Source organism: Malania oleifera, chromosome 4 (genome assembly GCF_029873635.1).
Source record: "Malania oleifera isolate guangnan ecotype guangnan chromosome 4, ASM2987363v1, whole genome shotgun sequence".
NCBI classification, from domain to species: Eukaryota; Viridiplantae; Streptophyta; class Magnoliopsida; order Santalales; family Ximeniaceae; genus Malania; species Malania oleifera.
The window spans coordinates 118,708,283-118,722,868 of record NC_080420.1 but is presented as its reverse complement, the minus strand read 5'-3'; the positions used below and the strand labels follow the sequence as shown (position 1 = coordinate 118,722,868).

The 14,586-nt window shown below is 35.7% G+C and overlaps 1 protein-coding gene across 1 annotated transcript; it reads right to left on the bottom strand.

Moving 5' to 3' along the window:
- Positions 1–795: 795 nt before the first annotated feature.
- On the bottom strand, positions 796–14,010 carry LOC131154528 (folate-binding protein 1). The gene is made up of 5 exons (XM_058107351.1): positions 13,637–14,010; positions 12,497–12,775; positions 7,782–8,140; positions 7,034–7,368; positions 796–1,068 (listed from the first exon to the last, which is right to left on the bottom strand). The coding sequence occupies exons 2-5, from the start codon at positions 12,555–12,557 to the stop codon at positions 942–944; spliced, it is 882 nt and encodes a 293-aa protein (XP_057963334.1). The 5' UTR covers positions 12,558–12,775; positions 13,637–14,010; the 3' UTR covers positions 796–941.
- Positions 14,011–14,586: the final 576 nt, after the last annotated feature.

Here is a 14,586-nt window from a genome sequence, read left to right as displayed (position 1 = left end):
TGATGAAAGTGTATTTTTTTTGCATATGAAGTGGCATCCATTTTTTTTGGATAATAATCATCTGGGCAAAGACTTGTTAGTGCATTCAATCTTAAGCTAGGTTTATAGCATATAACTTGGATGACGTGTGCTGTAAGTACAGAGAAAATGGTCTAAGCTATGAAGTTGAACTACAATATTTTTTCATACACTCTTACGGTGGATACCATGTTCAATTTCCCCAGACATTGGAGGCAAATGCTGAAGAGGGTTTAAAGATGCTAAAGCATGCTTTGCTATGTTCAAGTATGAATTTCATATTTTTGAATTTGAATGTATAAATTTTAATGAAACTCTATAATTTTATATTCTCTTTTGTTTAAATTCATACAAACCTAAATCTTAAGATGGAAATCTCCTGATTAGTTTCAAGTTTCCATCAGCAGCTACTGAGGCCCATGATTGAAAAGCAAGTGAATCATGGAGGAGAAAAAAGCATAGCCGAGGCTCTTGAGCACATATTTTTCCTCAGAAAATTTAAGCAAATGATATGCATATGGTAAGAAGGGGACCAAAAAATAAAGATGGGGAGTCTTTTTCAACAAACTTCTATGCCTCTTGATGAACAATATCCATTTCATTTTAGGATTGAAGTGGTCGAACCTCGGGAAAGAGGTAAAAACAAGGCAGTGTCATCTCAGTTTTGTGGGTGGGCTGCAAAACCTTAGCAGCCATAATTTTTTTCAAGACTGACAACCATAACACATCCAAACACACCCTAAGTTGAATCTGTATGTGGAAATGAAAGCTAAAACATCTGGAAAAGACAGTCCTCCATTAATAAAAAGGGAAAAAGATGAAGGGGTAAGGGGGCATGAATTCACATTTGAATAGCAAAATCTTGACAAACATATAAATTATCACAACAGATTATATTATTATTCACATACAAAAAGTTACATTCATCTCCCACGTCTTCTCCTATTTCCTTGATCAACAGAAGACTTATGGCTCATCCTAGTTTCCAGTTTCCGAGCAGTTCGCTGAATAGCAGCTAGCTTCTGGCGTTGGCTGTAGCTTTTCCTGTTGCTGCATGGTCCCAAAAATATAAATATATAAATAATAGATTATGCAATCACAGGGAGACCAAACTATGAAGGAAATTTCAGTTTTGATATTTTTTGATATAAGGATGACAAGGGTAATCTAAATTTAGGAGAGAATTATCAGAAAATGCTTGTCTTATTACACCAGGCTAGGGCCTGGCATGAGTTGTGCTTGTTCAAGTCTGGTGCATGAACTGTCAATTTCCAATTTTGGAGTCCTTGCTTCACTTAATTTTGTCACATCAAATTAAAAGACCGAATATGAAATAAAAATCTACTTCAATGACAAAGAATCAAATTAAACATTCAACAAAACCAATCATTAAAGACATGGATTTACAGAAAATAATGGAGCCTAGACATCCACATCGACTACAGCAATTTGCCACATTTACAAAAAAATGCACCTATTTCGAGATGTCGTGAAATGAATAATGGATGCTCCATCAGTGAATTCATTTTTTGCATTAGTAAACTAGTTAAAATATACAGATTCATATATTATGACCCCTAAAATCCTATTTACTAATGCTTTAAATGATTTTCAGTAAATTTTAAAGAATGCAATACAGTTCACTACCTTACTGAATAAGAGTGAAATTTAAACTAAGAAATCATAAATATAATGAAAAATAAAATATAGAATGTCCATATTTCAAACAAGAACAAAAATAAATGCAAACATAATGTTTTTTCATCTCCAAATTTGGTGTAAGAAAAATATAAAAATTAAAATTGAAGGAACATAAAATATGCAATATATATGTTGCTTATGTATGTTATTTTAAAAAGAGAAAATGATATAGGTTTAATTGAATGCTAGCTGTTAAAGAAATACATACTAAAAGTCAAAGTAAATAAACCTTAAAATCATTTTTTTTAAAATTACTGATTACAACAAACCAACATAAAATTGAGTTCTTCAGTTCTAATATAGGGAAAAAAAGTTTAAAAAAAAAAATGAAAAAATTAAAGTCACTCAAAGATCTATCTTAGTCATTCATAGCTAGCCTAACAATGCTGCGGCATGTAGCAGTCTACAGTGGACCATAGCAATTTGCAACAGACTTGTATGTCTTATACAGTTGTGAGTTGTGACTAGGACCTCCAAGATATAGCAACGGTCTTGGAAGCCACCCATACCATTATATATTGGTCAATATGGCTATTATGCGCAGATTTTTGAACATATGCTTCCCAGCTCATAAATAGCTAGGACAGTAACAACCCTGCACATACGGAGGGCCCAAGTCCTAACCCAACATGCATGCACTGCCAAATTTTCAAAAACCACAAATAATAAGGGCTAATCTCCATTTACAAATTCACAAATCCAGTCTCCAAGAATATTCAAAACCTCAGATTTTCAACTAAACAATGAGCCAACAAAAGGAAATACCAAAAGACTACAATTCTCAGACCAAGAAAAGCATAAGAATTTATCTCTAGAAATCAATCAATGAATCAAAGATCCCTACTCCTCAAACAACTGATAATAAAAAACAAACCATGCGCAAAACACACCTAAGGAAACTCATACACCATTCTCTCAAATGCACCTAAGGTAACTCATGTACTATAACTCAGAATCTAAAAGTTATTAAGAAAAGTGATGGTCAGCTAACACACCTCAGTGAACCACGGAAGCATAAAACAATATCTAAATCATTTGTGAAGTTAAAATCAAAACCACTAACCAGGATTTTAAATTTCCATGAAATCATCTTAGTGTTTGAAGAAATTCATCTTTCCATTAAAATATGCAAATATGTGTGCTGCATGCATATGCTATTGAGATGAGAGAAAATGATACAGGTTAAATTGAATACTAGTCATTAAAGAAACACATTACTAAAAAGTAAAGTAAATAAACCTTAAAATGAAACTTAAAAAAAAAAAAAAATTACTAACTAAAAAGAAAATTTAAAATTGAGCTCTTAAGCTTTAATACAGGGAAAAGGTGAAAAAAAATGAAAAAAAGAAGTGACTCAAAATCTACTTTAGTCATTGATAGCTAGTCTGACAACTTAGCAGTATATAGCAATCTATAGTGGCCCATAACAGCTGTTACGGAACAATACAGACCAAATTGGCAGGTAGAGTTGCAAATGAGGTACCTCCAAGATATTGCAACGATCTTGGAAGCCACCCATTCTGTGATACACACCAATTCTTAACCTAGATTTCCCAGCCCAAGAATGGCTAGGACTGTCATAATGCTGCAAACTTGAAAGGCTTAAATACTAACCCCACATGTATGATAAATGCAACTTCCTAACAGATATGTTGAATTCCACAAACAATAAGGGCTGATCTCCAGTAAAATATTCACCAAATTCAGTCTCCAAGAATATTCAAAACCTCAAGTTTTCAACTAAACATGAAACAGGATGCGAAAAATAAAATTAGGAAACTTATCAGTTGAGGCATGCATAACGCTGTCCTAAGGGAAGATTTTGCCTCTCAAATACCATGTGGAAGGCTCGTTGGCATCTACCCCTAGGATACAAAAACCCTTCCAATTGGTGGAGTGCCCACCAATTGGGAGACAAACAGCAGAGCTTAGTAAACCCAGACACATAAATGATCATATGAAAGAAATCACCGTGAGGACCAATAATAATAGAATTTTTAGATAGAAGACTTTGTAAGGGAGAAGGAAATCCTAGCATTTTCATACCTCAATATACATTTACACACACACACACACACACACACACATAAACAATTAATTTCAAAATGATCACAAAACAGTCACAAAATGTTTAATAGTAAAAAAACAATCAAAAAATGTTTAATAACAATGCTAAAAAAAAAAATTTGATAACGGTCACAAAAAAGTCATAACCATTATTGTAACTGTTCATAAAATTAAATAAATAATTTAAACAACTGTTAGAGGAGAGTAGTAAAGACTTCTGAAATATCTGAAACACAAAATACTAACAATCTTCCTCTATTTCGAAACACTAAAGTATTTGGGCTAATCAGCTAAAATGTAGTGTATCGTATCTAGTGCATTTTGAGCTATGAACCAAACCTAGGAAGATAAGTCATGACCCACGAAAATATGGTGAAACATTAATTTTTTATGAACCATAGTTCCTATTATAAGTCAAACGTGCTTACCATCTGCATTACAAACTTAAGCTAGTTGTTCAATGCAAGTTGACGCAAATAAGCCATGTGTCTTTCCTAGATTTCATGAGTGCTCTGGCTATCTTGGCAAAGATTACAAAGGAGTGGCCACTCCGCACTCATATATTTGAAAACATCAAATATGCACTTGAATTATGCACACCACCCATAAGGGCTATGGAATTCATTAAGAGAAAGTGTGTTCAACCTCGCACATTGTACTTTAACAATATCCTCACTATAGGAATGGACATTAATAGATTCAATGATAGTGTATACAAGGACAACCTATATCTTGTTACACATATGAACCTACTTCATGGGATCTCAAATCACATAGGTTGGGTTACCATCACCTCTGACCTTCAGTTATAGGCATAAGCTGCATTTCCCTCAATGAGTCACACACTAGCTTTCTTTCCAGAGGTTTAGTCAAAGTATCTGCTAAATCCATCTTTGAGCTCACATAATGTAGGAAAATTATCCCCTCACTTAAGCTGCTTTACAACATCATGTCTTAGGCGAATATGCCAATTTTTTTTATAATAAATTTTATTCTTTGTATGAACTATTGCAACTTGGCAAGCACAGTGCATGGACAAAAATGGAATGGGGTTTAATCTATAAAGGGATATCTACTAAGAAATTTCTTAGCCACTCAACTTCAATTCTTGTCATCTTTAAGGCAATAAATTTGGACTCCATGGTAGACTGAGCTATAACAATTTGTTTGGATAATTTCCATGACACAACACCCCCTCATAGGGTAAAGAAATAACCACTAATGAATTTTGTCTCATCTAAAACAGAGATCCAATTATCATCACTGTAACCCAATATAGCGGGAAGTCCACTACACAAGATATAATATAATCCACAGCATCTCTCAAATATCTTAATAGTCTCAGTAAATATATTGATTATATCTACACAATTTATAAATTGCGGAAGCTATATCGAAATGAGAATAATTCATTAAGTGCAACAAATTTACAATTATCTTTGCATATTCAGATTGTGATATACCGTCACATTTATTCTTCTTTAATTGTAAATTCGCATCAATCAAAAGGGCATGTAAACAAATTTCCCTCTACAATAAGGTACGCCAAAACATCCGTTAATGACATCTATGCGTTCTTTTATATTTCAGATGCTGCTTACAATTATTCCTTCTGGTGTTTTTTCAATGAGACACCTAAACATAAGACATGGAATTTTTAGGCCCTCCAACAATCTGCTATACTCATTGTAATGAAACTGCACATCCCTATTGGTTGAGGCATGCATAGTACTACCCTTAGGAAGATTTTTCCCCTCAAATACAGTGCAGAAGGCTCGTTGGTGTCTATCCTAGGATACAACCACCCTTCCAATTGGTACATAAGGCTCATTGCACTCACCAATCGGAAGACAGGAACACCACAACTTAGTTAACCCAGACATATATAAATGATCATATGAAAGAAATCACCAACTGGACCAATCATAAAAGAATTTTTAGACAAAAGCCTTTGTCATGAAGAAGGAAATCATAGCATTTTTGTTATAAAATGTTAACGAAAACGTTTAATAACGGTCAAAAAGTTCAATAACAACAATAAAAAAATGGTCGAAAAACGTTCAATACTGTTAATAAAATTAAATAAATAATTTAATAACTGTTAGAGAATAGTAAATCGCTTTTGAAATACCTTTACACAAAATACCAACATGGTCGGACTCTTAAAGTGCCAACAAAAAGAAATACCATTACACTACAGTTCACATACCAATCAAAGCATAACAATTTATCTCCATAAATCAATCAACGAACTTTGAGCCTTACTCCTCAAATAATCAAGAATCAAACAAAAACCGTGCTCTCAAACACACCTAAGTTAGCTCATGTAGTGCTACTCAGAATATACAGAATTTTAAGAGAAGTGATGGTCAGCTAAACCCATAGTAAGCATTTGGTCCACCAGCAAACCAAGGATGCATAAAACAATATCTAAATCATTTCTGAAGCTAAAGCAAAATCACTAACCAGGATTTTAAATTTAAATGAAAATGTCAAAATTGTGCTGAATTTCATCTTTCCACCACCGTAAAAATAAAAGTGGCAGTCAATTTCTGTCAAAATTTCAAAAAATCATTCAAAATCTTATCAAAATCTCAGAATTGTAACAGGATTTGTCAAAAGCTAACTATGGAACAAAATTTCCTTAAAACTTAAATTTGATATTCAAAACCTGACACGAAAATTTTGTATAAATAAATCATTTTTAAAAAAATAAAAATTATTTCCAAAAGGATAGGAATGAATGCTTTTAGAAATTTAAAATTAATTGAACTCAAGTTAGCTACAACATTTGGTTTGACGTTTTATATCTAAACTACTTGCATTTGCACAACTAATACATAAACTCGATTATGAATTTCATTCATATTGATTGAATATGGTTCATATGGTTATTGTATCATAGTTATTGCACCTCATAGACCACATACATGTTGTTGATGTATTTTATTTACAAAATTTTAGTTATAAATCTTTAATTATTGTCAATTAACAGTTTCTGAATTCTTACAAAAATTTCCATGCTTTACCACTAATCAAGGAAAATAATAAACTCCTCAAGTCAGGAGCGAGAGAGAATCATCATAGACAAGAATGATATAATTGTAAGAACGCAACAGGTTGATATGAAGAACAAACAAATTGAGCTTTGGGAAGAAACCAATGACTCCAAAATTTTGCAATAAAAACCACAATGTTACAATGAAAATATGAAATTACACAAGTACAAACAAGAAAGTGGTCTAACCTTATAAACACTAGTCCAGCTGTAAGAACCATCCCTCCAACCGCCCAAGAAACTCTTTCAATAAATGGCATTTCCCTCACCCTTTGCTGGAAATATTTTAACACCCCTTGAACACCAGTTTTTGAGGGTGCCTCTGATTGCAAAATCTTCCATGAATCAGCAATAGAATCTAGACTGGCTTTCCCACCATAGCAAGATGTTTCTTCTGTGCCACCATATATATCAACAGACGGTTTCACAGCAAAACCAGCAGCGCGGCATAGCTCTGTGCCATTAGAGATCCATTCAGAAGCTCTGCCACAAACAAAGTCACTCACTCCGCATGGTGCTAGGACCTGACATGTACATCTAATCAGAAAATTGATTTTGATAAGCATCCATAACGAGGTAACATCTTTTTTACAATTAAGTTGCTCTACGAGAAAATATTAGGATAGTGGACTAATATTAGAAAAAGAATGAGTTAACAACACTATCTTGTGTGTCTAAACCAAGATGTTTCAAAACTCAATGATTAATAGAATCAACCCATTAAATTTATCTTTCTTAGAAATGTCCGCTACAAGTTTCTGCCCAGACAAATTTCATTTAGGAATATGCAACATAAATTAGATCACTAAAAGGAATCGCATCTGCTTGGCAGCATGCCACATGACAACTCACACCCACTAGCATATACAAAAGTGGAACCATCATTGCAATTTTCAGATGCATTTCCTAATCTAGAAGTTTCAGATTACTCACAAACCTGCATCTTTGCATCCATAGAGAAGTACGCATTTGAACAAGCATGGAAGACTCTATCACAAAAGGAGGCACAAACGAGAGGAGGTCCAGGCTGAACACCAACATGTGGATCACAGATAGAACATTCCAATAACTCCCACAATTGCAAGCATTCTTGGCTGGCTTCCCCTGTTGAAGCCAGCCTCCTAATGGTTAGCAAAGCAGGATGTGTTTGGGATACATCACAGCATGTCTTTCTGCGAAAGACCCTGCAAAGGGTCAAATCTTTGGATCCCTTGCTGACTCTTTTTGGAGGTTTCCCTTCCGATGAGAATGGGGGAAAGCGACCACCCGGAGAAATGCAAACTTCAGAAGGTTTGCCTGCAATTACACAGGTTAAAACATTTGAAGTGCGAGAAACTATTGAAGTTAGAAGCCTTGAAACACATAAAAATTTAAATAAACAGACCAACAGCAGTTAGCGGGGCAATTTCACCTAAGCAATCGGTATGTTGAACTTGTCAGCAGGCTAACACTGTTGAACTTCAGGAGTAAAAAAGCCTTTTTTTTTTGGGTATCATTTTTGTGAATAAAAACATGCATCATATGAAAACATCAGGCAGAATATTAAAGCATAGAATCTCACACCGCAAAACAAAATTACAACCACACTCACAGTCTCAATCTACAATGTCTTAAAGACGCTGTCAATAACTATAGACACACTCAAAATATACAGCAATAATACAACACAAACCACCCCCCCCCCCCCCAAAAAAAAAAAAAATCCCCTGGCCCATTTAAAGGCAAGCATGATATCTAAGCCAAGAGCTTCATAAGGCATTATCAAAATCCTCACACTTTGAAGAAATCTGTCCTACAGGCATAACATGCAACAAGGCTACATTTGGCCCAAACTTGTGGTTTTTGACCACAAAGGAGCCACTGATAGGGGTTCATTTCTCACCAATTACGCCCTTTGTCAGTTTCACCAACCCTGCCTACGAATCAATGACGATGCCAGCAGCAATTGTCACAACCACTTCATGCATACACATTGGCCATGCATGTGCTAGCATGAAATTCAAAATGGCTGAACAATGATGACTTTTTTTTTTTTTTTTTCATAGAAAAAGAAATTCATTAATATATACGAGAGAGAATTACATAGAAAGGAGGATAAGATATCCTCCTAATACAAACACAAGCAATAATGCCTTCACTCATCAAGCGGCATCCAGCTGAAACCCAGTGCCCCCAAAGAATGTTGTCAAATGTGAAACCCAATAATTGCTATAGGTTCAACCACACACAAGTAGCCAATCCCAGTGAGCCATGTCAGTCATAAGTTCATGGAATTTGCTTAGCCTCACATGCTTTCCAGCAAGGCTGCAATTGCCAGCCCGTGACACTCTCACCACGAAGACAACCCAAGGTCATTTTGTGCCGCAACATTAGCCATAATGGTTTGCCATATAGTATTGGGTCCATGCTGCCACTATTAAAATGGCTTCCGTGACTTCTGTCAGAGCTTGCCATCCAACTGACACATCAATTCTGTTACAATAATCCAAAAAGGCAAAAACTATTACAATGATGTTACCATGAGGCCATCAGTCCAAAACACACTTAAGTGCAAGTGCTAAACATGGTAACTTATCAATCCAATGGTTATTTGCTAGCTACCCTTTTTGCTGTTGATCCCAGGCTGGCCGGTCATTCCAATCCAAAATTATCAAGCAACAATCCTGAGTGCCACCCATATGATAATCTTTTAGAGTCCTGTAAAGTAAATGCCACAAAATACTGTGACAATTGCAACTGTGTGCAATCGGCTTAGTGTTCGGGGCCAGGCCACTATGTTGGCAGAGAAAAACAATATTCCTATTTCAAGGTCTTGTAACAAAATAAAACTGAACTAAACTAAATTCCCTGTCTATGGCTTTGGATTATCCAAAAATGTATCCAGGAAGGGGTTTAGGGAACCAAAACTAAACCCACCAACTTGTACTATGATATCCTTCGATAGAGTCCCAATACACATCCCCTAACAAAATCAACTTCGCAAGGGGAAAAAAAAAATTGTCCATCTACAACCATGGTCCACCATTCTACAAGCATACAACCATATAAAAATTCAAAACACAACCAAAATCAACACCACAATCACCAAAGTGAATACATCATATCTGGATAACCCAACCTTTGCCAGTGTGACCATTCTGTTGACAAAACTAATTTATGCAACAGTAATAAAAGTAAGATGACAACAAAAATTAGCATCTTGTACTGGTCCAGCATGGCCAGAAATACAGCACCATGACAATCTACAGTACCTTAATTCAGCTCCCTGTTCTTGCTATAGATGCAGCTTAATGCACTATTAAAACACTAGGGATTCCAATGCAATCTCAAGCATACAGAAGTAACAGAACTAGTGCACCCTTATGTAATCCACTAACGAAGATGAACTGCAATTCCTACACTAAAAGCAAGCAGAAAAAAATCCATGTAAGAACATTTTACTGCCTATATGAGGGCTAAACTAAGATAAGCTCTACACAAAATATACAGAGTCAACCAACTTTAATAGTTTAACATGACAGAGTTCTTCACCACTGCCATCTTGCTCCAACAGCAAAGCATTTGTCTTTCTTCAAACACAATGTCTTACACCACCATTAGCAATCAAATTTCCTTTTGTCTGGTTGTTCCCCTGTCTTTAATGTAGGTTTCAGCTACTCTAATCTCTCCACTGGTAATACTGGGCAGACTGCATCCATCACTGAAGCTTGCTTAGTCTCCCCCATGCAACTGCTGAAAATATGATTAACTCTTAAACCTCTTAAGGCTTTTAATTGGCCAAACAACAGACAGATTCAACACAGTTGTAAATATTTCATTCATTGCCTTCATAGTTCAGTTATGAAACCACAATCACAAGCCTACGCTGACTGTAAATTATTGATCTTCCTTCACCATACCTTCAATGGCCGCAATAAGGGAAATGAGCCCCTTTCCATGGCCCAACCTGTCCATGTGTGCCATTGTTTCTTCTCAATCAATTCCAGCAAAGGTTTCATTGGATATCTTACAACTAGAATCCCTCTTGTTTCCGATCCAGTTCCCCCACCACCGTGAACCCAAGTTAGATTCAGGCATGATACACTTTTTAGTTATTGGGAGAACCCAAGTACTCTCCTTTGGATCTAGGAAACAACTCTCAGAGATTTTTTTTTCCTTTTGGAATATACAAGAGCAAAACAATCAACCAATTGATATTGGAAAACCCAAAAGATTCTTCCAATGTATCATTTCTAGGTCCAATGGAATTCATAGGTATAGGAAGAAGCCTTATCAAATAAATCCTCTTGGATCAATTTTCAAGACAACCTAGCAGTCAACGACAAAAAATTTCATTGAACCCCCCCTGCTAGAGTTTCATTGAATTTTTTTTTTTTTTTAATTTTTGGGGCCAACTATGGCAGATAAAAACACAACTGTTCACTTTCACTAAAAATAATACATTAATGACATCACTTATTTTGCACCACTGAGTCCACTAATGGGACACATGTTAGCTGTTTTTGGATCCCCATACACCTCCTACCACAACCACTCTCCACTCCAACCCCAACACACAACACACAACAAAAGAAAAAGGCAAAGGAGAGAACCCTTTACCAGCTATCTGGGTGTGTGGGTGTGTGTGTGTGTGTACGCGCGCGCGTGCATGCGTGATGATGCATATGATAAAAGAATGCAGCAAGAAATTTCAACAAGAACCAGAAAAAAATATCAACATCTCTTCTTGTTTCAATGGAAGTCAATTATCAAACCAAAAATCTGATTTTCAATTGGTTACTTCATTAAACAAACCAACTTTAAGTCTTCTTGATGGCATCCATGACCTACCTAGATACGAATTCTGTCTAAAATTATGTCTTGTTGTGCTGCATCAGTCTACAGGAAATTGCTTCTTTGGCAAGCACAATTTGAAGGTTATTACCTGAAAAATATTGCATCCAATCCAATTTTTTTTTTTTTATAAAAAAAAACAGGAAAAAGAAATTCAACTAATGCTTATATACCTAAGAATTTTCTTTACTAAAAACGACAACATTGTCCAAAAAAATTTCATGTGCCGAAAAAAGGTTTAAAAATTTCATGCCATTTGAAATAAAAACTTCCCTCATGCACTTTTTATATGTAAAACTTCCCCGACAGTGAAATACGTCTATAATAAAACTTTTTCAGCGACTATACACAACTCTGTTGTGTTTTTTTTAGCAATTATCCCAATCAATCATAACTATATTTTTGTTAAGCTTGGGGAGAAAATGCATTGACTGAATTGATCAATCTCCATACCAAATCACTAAATAAACCTGAAATAAGCACTCTAAAATGGATTCTAACAAGAACACAGCAGGGTGCAGGTAAAGACTAAAACTTGTTGCACTTGCGAGGTTTATAAATCGTTTAACAGCATCTTCCACATAACTAATTACAACCTTAGGTAGTTTCTTGCGTATGTTAGGGGTGAACGTGAGAAATCCCAAATCCACAAAGCACTCCACTGATACCTAAAACCCTAATAAAGAATGACTGAATAGACATTAAACTGCAGAGAGGGCGAAAGATTGTACGCAGAATTCAAGATTGTCAAATCTCAAAGATAGGGATGAGAGAGAGAGAGAGAGAGAGAGAGAGAGAGAGAGAGAGAGAGAGGATTACCAGAGGAAAAGGGGACGAGTAGATTGAAGAAGAAAATTATCACCAGAACTCCCGACTCCATCTCCCTGCTCGCTCTCTCTCTCTCTCTCTTTCTCTCTCTCTCTCTCGCTCTGTGCGCCAACGTAGTAGTGTTACTGTAAGAGGGATATGGGCTTTGGCGGGGAAGTCCAGATGGCCCATAGGATGTTGGATCCCATCTGGGCCGATTGTGGGTCTTCTTATGTGGGCTGGCGCAAGTTCAAAACATGGGCCGGTCTGAATTCGAGAGACTAAATTCCACTAAAACATGGACAAGGTCACAAAATTACAAGAAAGTTTGAATACAAAAGGATATTCCTCACAATGAAGATTTATAATTTAAAAGTTATAATTTGAAGCATAAAAACTTACAATTTAAAGCATAAGAACTAACTCTAAAAGAATATTTAAATGATTCGCACAAGAATTCTTTTTGATACTTCTATAAAGAATGAGTAAATTAACTACAAATACAATTCGGGAGAGAGGAGCTGAAGTGTTTGAGCTTTTGATAATTCAAAAGTAGATAGCTTGACTTTTGTTCCTTAAGTTTATTAAGATATATTTATATAGTTCCGAGCAAAACATTTTTTTTTAAATCTATTAGATTCAATTCGCTACTCAAATTGATTCGCTTGTCTCACGGGGCGATTGATCAGGCATCACATATTAGACTGCAAAAATAACTTTTGAAGTCTCTAAAAGGTTGAGCTAGCCAATCATTTATTTGAATCAATCGACCACTTGAACTAAATTCACGTAAATTCTCACAAATTCAAATTAAAGGTCTTGATAAAGATAAATTTCTTCTAAATTCAGATAAATTCAAATACAAGTCTCGACACCCATGCCACCAAACTAGTTCAATGCGGATAAAGGAAATGTGAAATAAAGGGAGCTCTAAAATTTTCCACCATTCCAAACTAGGGTGTGCAATCGATCGGTTCGGCCAATTCAGTCATTTAACCGAATTAATCAAATTTTTTTAGTTAACCCCACCCCATAATCATACCAACCGAATTGAGCCCTTTAACCGAACTGAATTTTCGGGTAATTCGGGTAACCGAATTTAACCGAATAAAATTAAAATTAATTACGGAAAAAATATGAACTATGACTAACTCGGTGGATCTGCTGCTCAAGTGCAAACTCGTCGAGTAGCAGCAGTTGCCGTCGCCGAATTGGGAAGGGGGAGTGCCACCGGGGAACACAGGTACGGGGAACATTTTACCAATACCAACATCTGACCAACACAGCTACACCAAAACCTGGGAACTGGGAGGGCCGCCAAATCGCCAACTACACGCGCAATGCGAGGTGGGAAGGAACTGGAAAGGGAAGGTGGAAGCCGAAGGGAACTAGGACTGGGAGTGCCACTACTAGCTGCCGGCGTGCCGCTGCGGCGCCTCCGTGCATCGAAGTTCTGAAGCCAAAATGGGAATGGCTGAACCGAATGGCAAGGGAATTTGGGATTCTGCTAGGAATGATCCAAATCGAATGGAATGGAAACCTAACATAAAATTATATAATTTAATAATTTATATTCAAATATTAATTATTTAAAATTAAGGTAATTTGATTACTCGAATTACATTATCCCATAACTAAATCGATAATCGAATACTCAAATTTGCCCAATTTTAAAATTGAATCGAATGAAACTAAAAAATAACGGAATCAATGAGATCGAATTCAATCCATTAATTTGATTAATTTAAATGCTCATCCAAGGCTGCCCCAATATTGGTGTCAAGCGAAATGGGGACCCCTATCAGGTGATAGAATTGTAGCGTTGTATTCCTAGTGAGCCCCATCCGAGATAAGTCATCCATATGGAAATGGGATAACGACTGGCACCCACTCATCATATATCAACATTTTAAAATCACGAGAAAGTGACACCCATTCTCCCACCTCAAGTTTAAAATAATTTAACCTCAAATTATTGCAATGCATCTGCCCTTTTTCTCATTTGTTGGGTAGGAAAAAAATAAAGAAATAACAAAAAGATATATTTTCTTTTTTATTTAAAAATGTTGACAGTTTAATTTTCCTAATCTTCATTATATAAT